This window comes from Alternaria incomplexa (genome assembly GCF_024043165.1).
Source record: "Alternaria incomplexa strain BMP 0042 chromosome Unknown scaffold_5, whole genome shotgun sequence".
NCBI classification, from domain to species: Eukaryota; Fungi; Ascomycota; class Dothideomycetes; order Pleosporales; family Pleosporaceae; genus Alternaria; species Alternaria incomplexa.
In genome coordinates this window covers 267,116-280,023 of record NW_026249854.1, presented here as the reverse complement: position 1 = coordinate 280,023, position 12,908 = coordinate 267,116, and the positions used below count along the sequence as shown (strand labels likewise).

Genomic DNA, 12,908 nt, shown 5'->3' with positions numbered 1-12,908 from the left:
TTTTGTTCATCAAAGTGGTTGCAATACCCTCTAACGACGCTTCCGTTAGCAGTAGACAGTGAATCTTTGTTTCCCTAACTGTGGTTACATGTTTGCAATCCGCAACCACAATCGTCAAAGACACGTCCCTCGCGGTGTCTACAGACAGGAAGAAGAATTCTCAATGGGGAAAAAGATTTAGGATGTTTGGGATGACTTCATGCTCAACGATCGGTGCAGGTTTCATGACCATCCGACGGGGCGCCGTTAGAGAGAGGTCTGGCCATACCAAAGCAACGGATGATTGCGATTCTAAAGTTACGCAGCGATCGTTTTAGCTTGGAACCCTTTCTTCCGCTCAACTACTCCCATCAACCGCCTTCACCAGGTCTCCAAACATAGCGCTAAAGGTGTGATAATAGTCATCCGCACTATCGGTCAAGAATATCCAATCCGCCGTGTTCTCAACCTGCTGCACCATGAACTCTAGCACCTCTCCTGTCAGATTCGGCAAGGAATGCAATATGACGGCCAGCTTCGAACGGCGAATCTTGTGTGCCTGTAAAGGAACCATGACGTCTCTGTCAAGCCACTTATCGAAAGTCTCTTCGAATACGACAGTGAGATCGGTGAGGTTAAGGTAGGATTCTTGGAGCACTGTGGGCGAGGTGAGGATGGTAGTGGGTATCAGACCGGGGTTGTGAGCCACAAAGCGGTCGTTGAATACGGTATTGTTCTTGATCGCTTGGTTCGCCGTCTTCAAGTATGCGTACGCGTCTTCATCGAAAGTACTTGGTGTCTCGTCTAAGAAGATTCCGTCAACGCGCATCTTCGTTATGTTCGTTACTTTGGGCCAGCGCGCGTAGGTGTCAATTTCTGCTAATAAGCTTTCGATAGGCTTGTCTGCGTAGTCTGTCGCGACGTATCCCAATGTGCGGATGTTTGGGTAGGCTCGTAATTTGGGAACTTCGTCGAGGTACACTTGATCGGGGAGTGACCCCATACAAGGGCCGGAGCAGGGGTTGATGATGACATTGAAGTCTACGTTTCTATGCGCTTCCGCGCTGGCTCTTGGTCAGTATTATACACTCTAGCAAAGAACGGTTTACGTACGCGGCGTATAGCGGATCCCAGGCGCCTGCACTTGGGTACACGTAAAGAGGAAGAAGTATGGACATGTTTGCGAGGCGTATCCAACAAGGACTTTGGAGAAGCAGGTAGCTAAAAGTAGAGAGATCCCAGGATATCAAGGCGGGCTTCTAGAACCCAGAGTGTCATACGTCAGGTCCGCGCTGGCCCGGTCGGCACAGATTGTACCTTACAGCGGGCATGATGGCGTCCGCAAGCAGACTGTACTTAATATGAAGGATGTTACGCGTCGTGGGCACTCTGCGCAGTTCAGGCACTATGTGCGGCCCAAAGGCACTCGCTTGTGGTAGATTGGCTGGAAGAAGTGGACTTCCATATTGTCGGCCAGGATTGCGAATAACCGGGGATATGAAATTGATAAGAGACGAAAAGCTACTCAAAGTATCCAGGAAATCGATCATGTCGTAACTGCTTTCGTATGATGTAATGATGAAATCTAGAGTTCAGCCGCATACAGCATTAGCGATCGTGTATGGGTGATTGGGGAGTGTTGAGTGGAGTAGAGGAACTCAAATGGCTGGATGTATTGCGACTTTCAAGGCTGGATTCTAGATACCGAACGTCTGGTTGTTGTTGTTCCTTTGTTCAAGGCTGCTGCTTCCACAACTCGTAGCAAGATTGTCTTGCTGAGTCCCTCAGTCCTGCGCCTGCCTCCAGGGAGGAAGAGGACGTGGAAGCCCTCAGGGCAGCATGATGTTCATAGGAAAGTATGTTTACTCTCAATGAGATACATCGCCAGCCCAATACGCTGACAAGGCGTGCGCCAGGTCATCGATACTGTCGAGCCCTCTTCCACCGACGCCGCTGCTTGGGCGGTGGTGGTTTCCGTCGGGAATGGTTTGTAATGCAGGAGTTACTGGGGTACTCGGGTTAGTCGCCTTCCTGTTGCGATGGTTGTAGAGGTAAGGTTGGGCGAATCGGAGTGGTGGGGTTTCCGCGCTGGCAGCAGCCTCGCCCGCCGTACTCGCCTATCTTCGGCTTGCTACCTTCGGTTGCTTCACGCCTTGCGCCCTTCCTCTGAACATGCCGCCGCAATGCCGCCACCGCGTTTATATCCCCTCACTCGCCTCTGCAGTACGTGGTCCCGTCCACAGACTGTGCGATTGACCTCACCTCCAGCCAGCAAAGACCCTGAAAGCGCCTAGTCGAGCCTTCACCGCACCCCTCGTCCACCCCGCGCTGCACCCCCTGCGCCAGCTGCACTCGTCACGGCCATACTCAGCCATGTCGGAGCTCTCCCAGTACACTGCTAAGAGCAGCAAAAGCACAACCAATGGCACAAGTCACAATGGCAATGCCTGGGGCGGCGAGCACAACCCAGCGGCCTTTGACTTCCGCTCCGATGTGCACACCACACCGACCATGTCGATGCTGAAAGCCATCCAGGAGTGCACCCTGCTCGACGACGTCACCATGGAAGACCCGACCACACTGTCGCTCGAGCGATTCGTTGCCGATCTCAGCGGGAAGGAGGAGGCTCTCCTGGTGCTCTCCGGCACCATGGGCAACCAGGTGGCATTCCGAGCACACCTTACCACCCCTCCACACGCCGTCATCGTCGATCGACGTGGCCATATCATCAACTACGAGGCGGGCGGTGTAGCGACACTGAGCCAGGCCATGGTGCAACCGCTGGATGCGAAGAACGGGACATACCTCACACTGGAAGATATCCAAAAGTACGCTGTCATCTCCGATGACGTCCATGCCTGCCCTACACGCCTCATATCGCTCGAAAACACGCTCAATGGCGCGATTATGCCTCTGTCCGAGGTCAAGCGCATATCAGCTTGGGCGCGCGAGCACGACATCATAATGCACTTGGACGGTGCGCGTCTGTGGGAAGCTGTAGCTGCAGGTGCCGGTTCTCTCAAAGACTACTGCGCCGAGTTCGATAGCATAAGCCTGTGCATAAGCAAGGGCCTCGGCGCGCCGATTGGTAGCATCCTCGTTGGTACGAAGGAGTTCATCAAGCGGAGCCGCTGGATCCGCAAGTCCATTGGTGGAGGTTTGCGGCAAGCCGGTGTTGTTGCGGCTCCCATGCGCGTTGCCATTGAGGAGACATTCCTCGGTGGCAAGCTCACCCAATCTCACGAGAACGCGAAGAAGATTGCGAGCATTTGGACAGATCTTGGAGGCAAGCTGCAATACCCCGTAGACACCAACATGGTTTGGCTAGATCTGGACGCGCATCATGTTGACATCAACAACTTTATCGAGCTAGCGGAGAAGTACGGCGTAAGGGTGCGCGGTGGTCGGTTTGTGGTGCATTACCAGATTGGCGAGGAAGCGATCGAAGCGCTGCGAAAGGTATTCACCGAAGTGTTGACTGGTAAGGAATCGGCAGGGAAGAAAGCCGAAGCCCCGCATGATCCCGAAGACCTTAAGATGAAGGGAAAGGGCGTGGAGTAGATGCAGCAGCCACAGCATGGAATTAGTCGGTAGACAAATAGACGAATCAAACCAGTGCGCTCAGCCACGCAGCCACATGAATCTTCAGTACCTGCATGTCTAGCGTGGTAGCGTCTGTCATGTTCCGAATTCGCCGGGACATCGGAATCCACCAGAGCTTCCAAGACCTCGCTATTACGTTAAACTTTCAACTTTAGGCCAAAGACTCTGTCCACCGCTACCCGACGTCAAAGCAAACTCGTCATCGAACCCTCAAACACGACATTGCCAAGATGGAGGCCGAAGAATACTACATGAGACAGCTCTGGACGGCGCGGCGGCTCTGGGTATTTGCATTTGACTCCTCGGACTTGCTCTGATTATGTACAAACCTGCACGCGTCGTCACCTCTGGGCAAAACTTTCTACGACAGACGTCACTTTTCGCAAAAAGAGCAGCTGGACCCTGTGTACATAGACCTACGGCCTGCAGACCTGGCAACTCACACAACTTTCTTGTCTCCACACCACGCCAATTCCACACGACAACAGTAAAAATGGTACCACCGATTGCACAAAACCGAACACTCCTGTCCAATCATCCGGACAAAGTCCGCATGCTTGTGCTTGAGACTGATGAGACACATCCCGACACGCAAAAAGAGACGGGATCCTTTGGGGTTGTTTTGGGCCAACTTCTCAAGAAAGCCGGAGACGCGCACAAGCCCAGTCTAGGTATCGAAACTGCCATGCAATATGTGGTCGAACCGGAAGGTGGCGCCATACCAAAGTTGGAGGAGATTGGCGACGATGTCCATGCTATTCTAATCACGGGTAGCTGCTGGGACGCGCACGGTAACGACCCCTGGATCCTCAAGCTCATGCAGTTCATCAAAGGTATGTGTCTCAGAATAATCTTGAGTTGAGGGGAAAAGCAGTAGCTAAATACATAACAGACGTGTGGCAACATCGCCCCGATATCCGCTTCACAGGAATTTGTTTCGGACATCAAATCCTTTGCAGGACTCTCGGCGCAACCGTCAAACCCCAGAAGGATGGTGAATGGGAACTTTCCCACCAACCCATCCAATTGTCTGAACTTGGCCGCAACCTCTTCAACCTGCCCGAAACCGAGTCCAAGATCCATCTTCATCAAATGCATCTCGATCACGTCGTCAATCCTCCGTCCACTGAGACGACTGATCTGATACCGAAGAACACCAAGGTACATGTCTGGGGTACCAGCGAGCATACAGGTGTGCAGGGCGTGTATATCCACAAGAGGCTGTTCACCACACAAGGTCACATGGAGTTTGATGAGGCTCTTGTGAAGAGGCAGTTAGAGATGAGGGTCGAGAGTGGGAGTGTCAGTAAAAAGGATGCGAACGAAGCCGCAGAGAGAGCAGATTGGATGCACGATGGCCTTCTCGTTGCCCAGGCAGTTTTGAGATTCTTCCACGGTGACGACGACATATACACGTAGGAACCATCATCGGGCTAGGTTCCAAGCGAGTCCTCCACGACTTTACGAAAAAGAGCATGTTATCGGCGTTAAGCGAACAGGAAGATTTAAGAAGCACGGGATTAGGAGCACGTGGTATGTACTGAATACTGTTATAGATGTTTGTCCAGTGTTAAGAGCGTACTTTGCGTCGTTGTAGTGACGTACGCCGCTTCGGCTTTGAAGCGTTGAGTAGGACCGTCCGCAACCTCTCAGAGGGCAGAACGCACCAATCAAATGAAGTAATCCACGACCACACAGGGCCTCGTTGCAAAAGCTTGTCTCAACCTCGACCGAAGTCGATCCTGTTAGAGCAGGCTAAACATCGGATGGGTGATGGCCTTCGGCATTAAAACGCCCGATGGCGCGCGGATAAGAGGTTCCGATATCTTATACCCGGATGCGACCCGGCCACCAACCCACCTGCCTCTTTCAAGGCGTCTGCAAGTGCGTCATCGCTCCACAGAGGCGTACCGTAGGGACAGAGATACAGCAGCAACGCCTTCATACCCCAGCTGTCTACATCGGGTGCCATTCGATACTCCCACCCTGCACAATGGTCGGTCAACATCGGCCGGCTGCTCCCCGGCGTGCATACAGCACTTCGTTCACACGCATCCAAACCCTGGAATTAAGAATGTTGCGGAGCGAGATTCAACGGGGCACGGCATGCTCTCCACGTCCCGGCGCTAGCGTCATGTTCGACAGGCGACCAGACGAATTAAGGGTGGGCACATCCCCATGACCTGGGTCGATAACTCTTCCAGCCTCGCCTTCCATAGACCTCGAAACAATTCCCACGCCACTCTACACTGGCAGCTTGTTGAGGCATCTGCTAGCGTTAACATACCACTCGAACTCACACCGCCCCTCATGCTAAAGTCATAACAGCATCGCCATGGCCACCCCCAAAGACACAGCAAGCGACGATAACCTGGATGTTGCTAGTGACAAAGAGAGAAGGAGCCAGGAGGTGGATATCGAAAAAGATGGACTGCAAGACGACCTGGAACGACAGGCCTCTGAGCCTCCCTACTCCGTCTTCAGTAAAGGCATGAAGACATGGATTATCTTCTTGGTGTCTATCTCAGCTCTGATATCCCCGTTTGGCGCGTCCATGTTCCTTCCGGCGCTTAATGTGCTCTCCGACGTCCTGGATATTACACCTACGCAGGTCAATATTTCAATTACAACGTACATGGTATGTCTAAGAATTTCTTCTTCATATTCAACGAGACAGGGAGCGCTTTTGTTACCCCGAAGGCCTCCCACAACCCAGCTACCGCTGACGCTGTACACTCAGTCGATGATCTTGACCATAACTGACTATTATAGATCGCACAAGCTATTGCTCCCGCTTTCCTTGGGACTCTATCGGACAACAGCGGGCGAAGGTTGACCTTCATCATATGCTTCATCATCTATAGCATCGGCAACATCGGCCTCGCACTCCAAACAAACTACATCGCCCTTCTCATCTTGCGCATGGTACAAGCCGTTGGTGGCACGGCTGCTATTGCGTTGACAATGGCGGTTGTCGCGGATATCTCCACGTCGGCTGAGCGAGGCACCTACATGGGTTACGCACAAGCCGGTGTATTGATGGGCCCTGCTTTCGGTCCGACGATAGGCGGTCTGCTGGCGCAGTACCTGGGCTGGCGATCCATCTTCTGGTTTCTTGCCATCTTCTCCGGCGTGCTGCTTGTGTTGTTCGTGTTCTTGTTCCCTGAGACTTGCCGGAAAGTCGTTGGCAATGGCTCTATCCCTCCTCAGGGTGTCAACCGCTCAGTCATTAGTTGCATACAAGCTCGCAAGCTTGCAAAGCTGTCACCCGACGAGGTAACCCCTAAGCCCGAGAAGAAAAAGGTCGCCTGGCCGAACCCGCTTGCGACGTTCCGAATCTTAGCCGAGAAGGAGTCTGGGATTCTTTTACTCTATAATGGCCTCTTCTTCACCGGCATGATGGTCACTGTCTCCGCGATCCCAGAGCTATTCTATGCCGCATATGGTCTCAACGAATTGCATGTCGGCCTTTGCTACATCTCTAATGGTGTAGCTTCCCTTATCGCCTCGCTCACCATGGGTCGAGTTGTCGACTGGAACTTCCGCCGCTATGCCAAAGCTGTTGGTATGACCATCTCCAAGGGCAAACAACAAGATCTCAGCAACTTCCCCATCGAGCGTGTTCGCCTGCAGATCTTAATTCCGTGTCACATCATTGGCATGTTTGGACTCATCATCTTTGGATGGACTCTCAAATTCAGAACACACATTGCGGGTCCTGAAGTCGCTCTGTTCATCATGGGCTTTGGTGTCACTGGTGCTTTCAACATCACCAATGGCTTGCTTATCGACCTGCATCGCGATAAGCCTGCAGCTGCAACTGCGGCAGTCAACTTCGCCAGATGTCTCATGAGTGCTGGCGGTACCGCGGCGATTATTCCCATGTGTCATGCTATGAACCCGGGGTGGGCGTTTACATTCATAGCGCTGATCATGGCGGTATTATTAATTGTTGTCTTTTGGGTCATGAAGAACGGAATGAAATGGAGACAAGAGTTGGCGGAGAAGAGGAGACTCAAAAGCGAGGAACAAGAGAAAAGGGTAACACAGGAGGAGAATACGACGTGAAATGGCTAATGTAATTTATCAATCTTCTCCTTGATATTCCTCTTATAATGCTATACTGCTGGATGATCACAAGAGTAGTGGACTCATAATTCTGGTTATTCGTCCACCACTCTTGTGATCATCCAGCAATATAGCATTTTAGCTACATCGCCGTACTTTTTCCTTCCAGAATCTCGCATGTATTCGTCCCACGCTACCAGAAAGTCTTGCTTGTTCGCCTTCTCCAACATATAGTCTGCTTTCCCTCGCACAAATGGATCTACTTCAGGTACTATGTTACGCAGTGGATAGGTGTCATTACTGGTTAGAAGCATACCATCCCAGCGATGGCTCAGTTCCACACAGTATAATTTCAACGCATGCACGTGCGCAACGTGTAGCGATCTGCGGTTTTGACGTGACACTGCCAACGAGGCGGGCATCACCTGCCAGAGAGCTGGGTTCATCGACTCGAGACAGTGGTTCCGTTCTTCAGTCATCTCAGTGTCTGGGTTATTGCCGGATACCAAGCGTCGATCTCGCCACGCAAGGCCAGGCCACAAGGGATGAATGACAAAAGGGCAGCCGAGCTTCTTTGCTATCGGAATACCGAGGACTACTCGTCCTGGGCCTGGGATCGGACTAGGCACGAAGTCGTCGTCTCAAGTGTTATTGATGAAGATTGCAAAATCCATATACCTGCAAGTATCAGAGTATTTCGTCAAACAGTTGGCAATTTCCGGCTCGTGATGGAACAGCGTGAAGCCAATACGGGCGTTGTCCTCACGCGCACATAATTCTAACAGTCTTTGTCGAATAACGTGACGAAATTGATCACTTGAAGATCTGTTTAACCGGAACGCAGCTGGCAGCGCGACTCATCCTCACCAAAATCATTCATTTCAGCAGCCATCTCATCATCTCAAACCGTCCTCAAGACCTTCACCCCCGTCATCTCAGCAATATCATATATCGCGTCAACTACCCGATCAACGTCCATGCTCTTGAGCGGTATCCTATGTGCACCTTCCCATTCCACCAATGTCACCGTACAGTCTTCACAATATTCGTGTAGTAGTTTCCGATGAAGGTATAGTCCTGGATCCGCCATGCCGTGGACATGCAGTGTGGGTTTATGCAGTGTAGCCTCCTCGTCCACATCTCTGCAGAATTGAAACCCTTCCGATATGTCGCCCGCACTCACAAGAGCCTCACTCTTCATAAGCTCAGGGTTCAGATTGCTCAGAGGCGCCCGACCAGCCAGTAGTATTCCGAACCTCCACCTTATGCCTGAGATCCCTGTGATACCGGTAGCGATCTTCGTGCCTTCTTTGCGCGCCTGTGTTTCCCTCGCTTGTTGTTCGAGAAGTAGGCTTGCGGACAGCTTCGCCCCTTGACTGAAGCCCATCAGGCCTACCCACTCGCCTGTGCCGCCTTCCCGATCGTCGTCCTCCATTGCTGTGCGCATCGCGTATCCGATCTCTTCAATACATGTGTCCGCATCGATCTCAGGGTGTTCGGGAAGCCATCGCAGCCAACGTCGGAAAGGCGCGTAGTCGCTGTAGACGCCGATGATGTCTGAATGCGGATCGCAGAAAAAAGGGCCGTCGGCCCATACGAGGCGGAAGGAGTGTTGAAGGTGGCGGATGAGAGATCGCGATTGTGCTTTGAATATAGCGGCGTTGACGCCGCCGCCATGCAGACAGAGGATTCGGGGGAGAGACCTCGTGTCGGGCTTCGTTGGCGGTATTTTGGAAACTGGCTGTGAGTATGTTGAGGGCATGTTCGCTGTTATCTGTTCTTTTTTACTTGACGTGTTCGCGATCAATCGATAATCGGCCGAGCCGGAGCCTTGAAGTAGTAATCGTTAGAGATTAGTACCGTGAACTGATCAAAATCTAACGTGGGGGCGAGCAGGTCATGCTTCAACAAGGCTGACACCCAGATAAAGCAGTTTTGGCGGCATGCGACTGACTTGCCGTGCTTAGGGGTCGGAGTCCGAAGCGTGGTTGAAGACGTCCCACCGCTGCCCCTGCATACAGTCATGCTACTAGAGGTGAGACACATATGGTGTGCAGTGCTCTCCAGAGCCTGTGAATGTCCAGACTAGAGTTTCTCCCCAAGACTTGATGATCTATGATGAAAAAAGTAGGTTGCGGTGAGGTGGAATGGGCAGCGACGGGCGGGGAACCGTATCGGAACAACAACGCGCTAGACGCTCATCATAGAATTTGCGATCGATCTTGCTCCATGTCAACGCATCGATTACACATTTCTGGTGCCTACGCTCACCTATCGAACTTATCGCTTTTCTCGTGTAGAGTATCCTTCGGATGAGCGTTGCCAAGGCATAATGGTAATGTTCTCCATCTGACTTGACCAGCAGAGTGTGACTGCAGTGAGGTGCCAAAACGCGCTACCAGTGTTTGGAAAACGTCTTGAAACAACGTTTTGCTTTTTCGGACAGAATAGAACCCAACTCATAAAAGTAGTAAGGTTATGTTGGACCTATCAACGACACAAGGTAAGGTCAAACAAGCCAAGAGTTGTCTAGAGTTGTGGGCAGAATGAAAGAAGTTTAAGATTCGAGAAGACTACCGAACAGTCCACTTTTCAATCCAACGCTCTACTTGCACCGACGATGATAACCACGACATCGATCAAGATGTGCACAGAGATTGGTACCCGCTTGGCATATCTGCTTGCGTGACTGCCATCATCATTATTGCCTCCCAGATGCGCCTTTCGCGTGTCTGGCTGCAAGATCCCTAGTATTCCGTAGGTTTGATCCCCTGTTCAGATTCCCCTGGTGCTCCTAATATGTACATTCCCTTCGTTTCGTCGAGTTCGCGTGTTCAGATCCTTACTTAGATGAGATGATTGCAACTCTCTAAGCTGCCGTCTTGGGGGCACCTGCGGCGTGCTGGGAGAGGAAATCGGGATCATTCTCGAACTCTTCCTTGACCTGCAAGTTGTTAGCGTCTGTACACACGCCAAGTTGCTCATGATGATGGACTTACGATATCAAGACCGCCTACTAGCTCACCATCCGCCCACAGTTGTGGGAAAGTTGGCCAGTCGGCGAACTCCTTCAGTCCTTGGCGAACCTCGTCGTCGGCCAAGATGTTGAAGAAGCCGTACCTTATGCCCTTCTCACGCAGGATCGCCACTGTCTGCCGACTGAAGCCACACTGCGGCGAACTTGGTGTGCCCTTCATGAACAGCATAACTGGCGCTGCCTTGACCAATTCGCCTAGCCTCCTGTGTAGTTCATCCTTGTTTGTCTGTTGTTCGCCTTCTCGGTGCTCGCCCGCGCTGTAGTCGGGTGCCGTCCTGGGGTCCTGGGAGCCAGGCGCGTACCCAGCGAGGTTCTTGCCTGTGCTATCCCCGTTCTCCTGTGGTCGTGTGACGGTTTGCGCGGGTGGTAGACTCGAGGATTGGCCGCTGCCCGCGCCGGCGTATTTCTCGACTGCGGCTCGTACTTTGAATGCATCTGAGCCTGACACTGTCTCCAGGGTCTTGCCGTCTTTCTGTAGAACAATGTATGGGACCGCTGTGACATCGTATTGTTCAGAGACCTCGGGCAGCTCTTCGGCGTTGAGCGAGAGGAACTTTATCGGCGCATCGGCGGGGTATGTGCTGGCCAGCGTCTTCAGGATGACGCCCATCTGCTCGCATGGCTTGGCCCATGGCGCATGGAAGTAGATGATAGCGAGGGTGGATGGTGGAAGCGCGGACACGGTCGACTGGAAAGCCGACTCATCGGGCATCTCCTGCATGGTAGCCATGATGCTAATCGTATGTCGAGGGAGGGGCGGTCGATCGAGTGTAGCGGACGTGTAGTTGGCTCGCTGATCTATAAGCGTGGTGTCGTCGTGATTGTGGGGTGTATGCGGCAAGAGTGCTGGTAAGAAGTCTGGAATGATGGTATGATCTGATTAATATTTAGTTGCCGCCCGAAGCAAAGCGCCTATGAAATCACGTCAGAGGCCGAATTGCGGAATCACCCCGCCATGGCCTGCTTCTCCGTTATCAGATCGGCGAAACGTGTCTCCGGCGCCGTTGATCCCGGGAACTTTTTTGTTAGCCAAGATTTCGGCATCAGCAACCAACCTAGATAACAACGACAAGATGCTGAAGACGGTGTATGTAAAGACGACTGTCGCTTCTGCGTGTATGAGCGACTCTAACATGAGATTCTAGCAAACCCAAGAATGCCCGCGCCAAGCGCGCAATGGCAAAGCGCGAGCCGCAACAAAACGAGAACCCCAAGACGACGCTCTTCGTCTCTGGCCAGAAGACGTCTCAGATCCTCAAGCTCGCCGTCGCCGACCTTTGCACAATCAAGCGACCCTTCATCGAGCGCTTCACCAAGAAGAACGACATCCACCCTTTCGACGATGCAACTTCGCTCGAGTTCTTCTCCCAGAAGAACGACACCTCGCTCCTCGTCCTCTCGCTACACTCAAAGAAGCGGCCACACTGCTTGACACTGGCAAGAACATTCTCATACAAGATGCTGGACATGCTGGAGCTGTACATCAACGCAGAGACTTTCCGGACGCTGCAGCAATTCAAAAACAAGAAGCCTTCCATCGGCCTCAAGCCACTAATCAGCTTCCACGGCACCGTCTTCGAAGACCCCAACCAAACCAAATACACACTAGCCAAGAGCCTGTTCATCGACCTGTTCAAGGGCCAAGACGCAACCGAAGTCGACGTCGAAGGCCTCCAATACCTCATCTCCGTCTCCGCCGAAGAACCCACCGACGCGCTCCCCAACCCGCAGATAAAACTCCGCTTCTACCTCCTCCGCACCAAGCGCTCGGGCCAAAAGCTACCGCGCATCGAAGTCGAGGAGATGGGCCCGCGCATGGACTTTACCCTCGGCCGCGAAATGTTCCCTGACCCGGATATGATGAAGCAGGCGCTGAAGAAGCCCAAGGGCGCTGAGCCGCGCACCAAGAAGAACTTTGACACTGATATGATGGGTGACAAGGTGGCCAAGGTGCATCTTGGCAAGCAAGACTTTGGCAACCTGCAGACGAGGAAGATGAAGGGTCTCAAGCGAGGAAGGAACGAGGATGACGAGGAGGTTGGTGTCGAGGACACGGCGAGTGAAGGCGAGGAGGAGGAGAAGACACCCAAGAAGGCCAGAGTATGAAATGTATCAAGACATGAGATGTAACTGCATGGGCGGCGTTAAGGGTGCCTCTGGCGTTCAACTGTTGGGCGAGACTATACCAATCTGCACGTTTGTAGCAAGTCATAGGCGTCTC

The 12,908-nt window shown here is 52.6% G+C and overlaps 7 protein-coding genes across 7 annotated transcripts; 4 read left to right on the top strand and 3 right to left on the bottom strand.

Annotated features, from left to right (window-relative positions):
* Positions 1-337: 337 nt before the first annotated feature.
* Positions 338-1,157, bottom strand: J4E90_004009 (uncharacterized protein; the record flags this gene model as incomplete). The annotated part of the gene is made up of 2 exons (XM_051433575.1): positions 338-1,043; positions 1,093-1,157. 2 exons carry the CDS (start codon positions 1,155-1,157, stop codon positions 338-340), a joined length of 771 nt encoding a protein of 256 aa, XP_051292093.1.
* Positions 1,158-2,162: 1,005 nt separating this feature from the next.
* On the top strand, positions 2,163-3,540 carry J4E90_004008 (uncharacterized protein; the record flags this gene model as incomplete). The annotated part of the gene is made up of 2 exons (XM_051433574.1): positions 2,163-2,202; positions 2,252-3,540. 2 exons carry the CDS (start codon positions 2,163-2,165, stop codon positions 3,538-3,540), a joined length of 1,329 nt encoding a protein of 442 aa, XP_051292092.1.
* A 535-nt stretch (positions 3,541-4,075) lies between these two features.
* J4E90_004007 (uncharacterized protein) lies at positions 4,076-5,001 on the top strand (the record flags this gene model as incomplete). Its single annotated transcript, XM_051433573.1, has 2 exons — positions 4,076-4,415; positions 4,475-5,001. The coding sequence occupies 2 exons, from the start codon at positions 4,076-4,078 to the stop codon at positions 4,999-5,001; spliced, it is 867 nt and encodes a 288-aa protein (XP_051292091.1).
* Positions 5,002-5,917: 916 nt separating this feature from the next.
* J4E90_004006 (uncharacterized protein) lies at positions 5,918-7,650 on the top strand (the record flags this gene model as incomplete). Its single annotated transcript, XM_051433572.1, has 2 exons — positions 5,918-6,193; positions 6,355-7,650. 2 exons carry the CDS (start codon positions 5,918-5,920, stop codon positions 7,648-7,650), a joined length of 1,572 nt encoding a protein of 523 aa, XP_051292090.1.
* A 901-nt stretch (positions 7,651-8,551) lies between these two features.
* On the bottom strand, positions 8,552-9,412 carry J4E90_004005 (uncharacterized protein; the record flags this gene model as incomplete). The annotated part of the gene is made up of 1 exon (XM_051433571.1): positions 8,552-9,412. One exon carries the CDS (start codon positions 9,410-9,412, stop codon positions 8,552-8,554), a length of 861 nt encoding a protein of 286 aa, XP_051292089.1.
* A 1,107-nt stretch (positions 9,413-10,519) lies between these two features.
* Positions 10,520-11,417, bottom strand: J4E90_004004 (uncharacterized protein; the record flags this gene model as incomplete). Its single annotated transcript, XM_051433570.1, has 2 exons — positions 10,520-10,594; positions 10,650-11,417. 2 exons carry the CDS (start codon positions 11,415-11,417, stop codon positions 10,520-10,522), a joined length of 843 nt encoding a protein of 280 aa, XP_051292088.1.
* A 343-nt stretch (positions 11,418-11,760) lies between these two features.
* Positions 11,761-12,793, top strand: J4E90_004003 (uncharacterized protein; the record flags this gene model as incomplete). The annotated part of the gene is made up of 2 exons (XM_051433569.1): positions 11,761-11,774; positions 11,833-12,793. The coding sequence occupies 2 exons, from the start codon at positions 11,761-11,763 to the stop codon at positions 12,791-12,793; spliced, it is 975 nt and encodes a 324-aa protein (XP_051292087.1).
* Positions 12,794-12,908: the final 115 nt, after the last annotated feature.